At 49.5% G+C, this 4576-nt stretch overlaps 1 protein-coding gene across 1 annotated transcript; it reads left to right on the forward strand.

Annotated features, from left to right (window-relative positions):
* Positions 1-768: 768 nt before the first annotated feature.
* Positions 769-4049, forward strand: zuc (Mitochondrial cardiolipin hydrolase zuc). Its single transcript, XM_077633588.1, has 4 exons — positions 769-1114; positions 1192-1486; positions 3596-3712; positions 3799-4049. Exons 1-4 carry the CDS (start codon positions 980-982, stop codon positions 3939-3941), a joined length of 690 nt encoding a protein of 229 aa, XP_077489714.1. The 5' UTR covers positions 769-979; the 3' UTR covers positions 3942-4049.
* Positions 4050-4576: the final 527 nt, after the last annotated feature.

Genomic DNA, 4576 nt, shown 5'->3' on the forward strand with positions numbered 1-4576 from the left:
TTAGCGCCGTCTGGTAGCCTTTTACACTTTTTAAAGCTTTTATTGCACTGTCGAATTATTAATAATTAACGCGTGTTTCTAGAATAGTAAAACTTGCGCGCAAGCAGAAGTTGATTGCAGTGATTGAGAATCTTTATCAAAAGGAGCCTACAAATCGCTTTCAGATTGCAAAACCGAAAGTGCTGGCTTTCATTTAGCTGTATCACTGGGGCATATATCACTTTTCAAGGTTTTGGTGCAATGTATGGTGTTCAGAAACATACTTGATGTTTAAAACTAAGTTTTAGCAGTCAAAATTCTCGTTGCTTGAAAAAAGGCTGGATGGATGGATGGATGGATACGGCTGAACCCTTTAAATCGGGCAGTGGCTCAAGCCACCTAGCCATGGCTTATGAAATTTTACTCCTCTCTTGATTTTAGCCACCAATCAGATAACCTTCGCTTGGTCACTTCTACCCGCTTAAAATCTACTTTCCCTTCACTGTATGGATGGATGGATATGGCTGAACCCTTTTAATCGGGCGGTGGCACAAGCCACCTAGACATGTCTTGTGAAATTTTACTCCTGTCTTGCTTTTAGCCACCAATCAGATAACCTTCGCTTGGTTACTTCTAACCTCTTAAAATCCACTTTCCCTTCACTATCCCTAAACCCCAATGCCTTGGGTAAATCAGCCCCGCTGCTTTCCACTGTAGGGTGAAGCCCTTTACAGAAAAGTATCAAGTGTTCAGCCGTTTCCTCCTCCTCTCCGCACGCAATGCACAAAGTGTCTATCCGCAAAACTCCAGTCCTGGCTTCAAACAACAAAAAGTAAAAGCCTGACACCAGCGCCGCCGCTCGGTAGTCACTGCTGGCCGGTTTTCACAGCTTCTCACCCTAGCATGGCTGCTGGAGTGCGCGCGTGCATTTGTTTTGTGTGTCGGCGGCCCGCTGTAGAATGTATATTGATCGATTGACGGAAATGTTTAAGTGAGCAAGATGCGGCTTTCGGACATGCTGGCCGTGGCGTTCGGCCTGTCGGTGCTTAGCGAAGTGGTATACTACGTTTACGTGAAGGTGACCAGCAGGAAGAACCGGCGTCGCAGCAGAAAGGCGGCTGCTTTCACCAACCAGGTGGGCGCCCCTCTCTTTGGGGCAACTTGCTCGACACAGCATGCACGGAGGCAGGTCCTCTGAAACTCGGCGCGCAGGTGATCTTCTTCCCGGACCGCGGGGTGGCGTGTCCGAAGGCGACGCACGACGACGCCGACTCGTGCGGCAACCCTTCGTGCTGCTTCCTGCACGGGCGCACCTCGCTGCGCGCACTGGTGCACACGCTGACGTCGGCCGACCACGCGCTCGACGTGTGCGTCTACATGATCACCTGCGACACGCTGGGCGACGCCATCCTGAGCAGCCACCGGCGGGGCCGCGCCGTCCGCGTCATCACCGAGGCCGAGGGCTCCGACACGCCCGGCTCCCAGATCGGCAGGCTGCGCGAGGCCGGTACGTGGTGTTTCTGAAAGGGCCGTCGTCTGCCTGTGCAGGTTCATGTTGCAGTTTCTCCGTGCCCCCAAAAGTGCATCTACAGCCATGAAACCGATCGAAAGAGAAGAAATTCAGTTATGAGTTTTTTCCACGGTTTTTTGTCTCGCCTCATGATGTAGATGCGAGCAGTTCAACTTCAGACGATGAAGACTCCATAGCGCCGCAACATTACTCACTCGATTTTCACAGGCGCACGCAGCAACGCGGTCTTACCAATATTCCCAAGCCTGCCCTGCACACACCCGCGTTCATGTTGGTGTGCTTGCATAGCAGGGAGCGCAAACTATGCGAGTAAAAGTTGCACGCACACACGCACACGCACGCACGCACAGAGAGAGAGAGAGGTCCGTATTCATCTGTCCAGGTTGTAAAAAATTCTCCTGCGCAAACCACTAGTCTATTTCTGCTCAAGCACAAACCACAGGGTAGCTTATGATAGTCTGTGTTTTTCTATCAATAATTTAACATTGGAATTTGCCTGGACTGCCCGGTATCTGTGAAAAACTGGAGTCGTCTGCGCACAGAATTTTCGTCGAGGTGAGAGGGATAGCCGATCTCAGAGGCTGCGCATCTGGCGAACTGCGAGGCAACCAATATTCCTGCTCGGAACTGAGGTAGGTCTCGCAGTACCCCATATGGAGCAGCCTGTCTGCTGCTCTGCTTGCCACCCTACCTCCACTCATGCAGTGGTGGTGGACGACGGCTCAACCCACAAACGGCCTAAGAGCTGCACTCTAAAACAGTTGAGGATGGGCTAAAAGGGATTAAGGGGGCACTGCGATGTTTTCCTCTGTGCTAATTAATCTGACCGAATGGATTCAGCAGGCATTCCAGAGACCAGTGCAAAAAAGAAGTATTGAAATCAGAGCATGCGAATGAAAGTTGTTCCAAGAAGTATTGAAATCAGAGCATGCGAATGAAAGTTGTTCCACTTAGAAAATTGAAAATAAAAAGATCAGACAACGCGTTACACTCACCCAGTGCAGAGTCTGGGCGCTGCCAATGAGAACCGTGCCTAGCCATGGCCTAGTACACTGGCAGCGGAAGCTTGCATGCAATTGTTGCTTTGCCAGGACAGCCCACAGTTGCGCATTTTGACAGCGCCGTCCCCCATGTACACATTGTAGACAGGGCAGGGATGACTAACTGAACAAGGGAAGTTCGCCGATGGTGCTTTGTTAACACCGGTCCCTCGCCCAGAATCCCGCCCTGCATCCAGCCTTTCTCTGCGCATTTTTGGTCAAGGTGTGCCGATCGGCTTCCCCTTTTTTTTTTGTTACCATTTGGTGTGGTTTGAACAGCCCCTACGAAAGTTTCAAGCGCAATGGAAAGTGTCGCCCCTTGCATTATTCTTATTAGTTGTTGTTTGCTGTTTCATTTCAATTTTTGTAGCATGCAAAAAGCAAGCGTAATATTTTGGATCCATTTCAAGAGTATAAAGGAACAAGGTTCAAACTGAATGCCCAACCAATTGGAAAGAATGCAGCACCCAATCTAGACGCCACTTCATTTCCGCTGCCGAAAATGACCACTACATTGCGGCACCATCGGCTCGAAACAAGCATTTTTGGAGAAAATCAAAATTATTTACTATCAAGATTTCGGTGATTATTTCGGCATTCAAGTGTCACAATGTCCCTTACAAAGAAAAAAGACCTCATGCTTGATCTACGTCGCAGGGCCCCTTTAGCAACAAGTGGCGCTGTATGCCAGCCATTGTGAAGCACCTGTTCATCAGCCCCTGCAACACAGAACAATGGGGAACCAAGCTGGAGTACGTACACACTGCTGCCACATAACACCAAACAGTGGCTTGCTACAAAAGTGTGGAAGGTACAACTATAAGGTATTTGTCTGGGCTAGCCGGTACATGGTTCAAGCTGCACGAAGGATGGGACTAAGAACGAGAGCTGTGCCTTCAGTTTGAAGGTACAACTGTTGCTCTGCCACTTGTGACGAGTGTGTGAAGCAGGGCAAGAACAAAAACTCTGCGATTCTTTGGCCAGGGTTCATCACAAGTTTAAGAACGGTAGTTGCATTATGGTGACACATTGTTGTGGTGCCCAGGCATCCCCGTGCGGGTCAACAACCAGTCATCGTTCCTGATGCACCACAAGTTCGCACTTGTCGACCACGAGCTGCTAATCAGCGGCTCCTTCAATTGGACACGCCAGGCCATCACGGGTAAGTCACATTCTTTCCTTCCTGCTGTGGCATTGCCACTAAACACTGTTGCCTAGACTTGACTGGCCCTCCTGCTTGGGATGCAGGCAATCATGAGAACCTGCTCATGACATCCGAACCGGACCTGGTGGATGAGTACGTGCGTGAGTTTGCCCGCCTCTGGGAGCTGTTCAAGCCACGCCCCATGCAGAACGCAGAGTGCGCTAGGCAGCCTGCTGAGACCTGGTGACCTGGACACCGTGCACCTGGACACCGGCATTCCATTTGTAAATAGTGCACATCCATGAAGAGCGGCGACTCTTGCCATCCACTTCATATGAATAAACGTCAGAAATGATTTGAGTCTTTACCCTTGCTAGCCATACGAACCTGGAATGCAGAGCACAGCAGTTGTACATCTTCCATCGAGAAACACGTCAGTTATTCTTCGCTTTAGCAATATACAGTAGAATCTGTTATAGTATAAATCACACCGACTTGCGGAAAAAATGTTCATATCATCCAAAACAAACAAAATCAGTATGCAGATGCATGGGCATTGAATTCTCGCAGATCTGCTCACGGCTGACGCACAGTACAAACTGAGTGAGTGGCTATCACGGCAATGTGCGGCCAGTGCTTAAGGGTGTTCAGGTGTTCTTATCTCGAGTGTTCCTATCATCCATAGAGGTGTGGGAGAGTGTTCAGAACATTTGAAATTGTGCACACAATGCGCTCTGGCCAGGAAATTAGCAAAGTCGTATCAACCGTGATCGTATCGTTGAGATTCTGCTTTATTCACTTGCAAAGATGTGATGGAGTGGCAGTGTTTTACTAATGTGGATACTCCTCTGTTGCTGAAGTATGCTGGGATGTGCAGTCCAT

Source organism: Amblyomma americanum, chromosome 8 (genome assembly GCF_052857255.1).
Source record: "Amblyomma americanum isolate KBUSLIRL-KWMA chromosome 8, ASM5285725v1, whole genome shotgun sequence".
In the NCBI taxonomy this organism is placed as follows: domain Eukaryota; kingdom Metazoa; phylum Arthropoda; class Arachnida; order Ixodida; family Ixodidae; genus Amblyomma; species Amblyomma americanum.

What these genes read in the sequence shown, in the direction of transcription:
- zuc (XM_077633588.1), top strand. Translation starts at nt 980, where the DNA reads ATGCGGCTTTCGGACATGCTGGCCGTGGCGTTCGGCCTGTCGGTGCTT. An exon ending in CGGCAGGCTGCGCGAGGCCG is followed by an intron (nt 1,487 to 3,595) that starts GTACGTGGTGTT and finishes TGTGGTGCCCAG; the next exon opens with GCATCCCCGTGCGGGTCAAC. An exon ending in GACACGCCAGGCCATCACGG is followed by an intron (nt 3,713 to 3,798) that starts GTAAGTCACATT and finishes CTTGGGATGCAG; the next exon opens with GCAATCATGAGAACCTGCTC.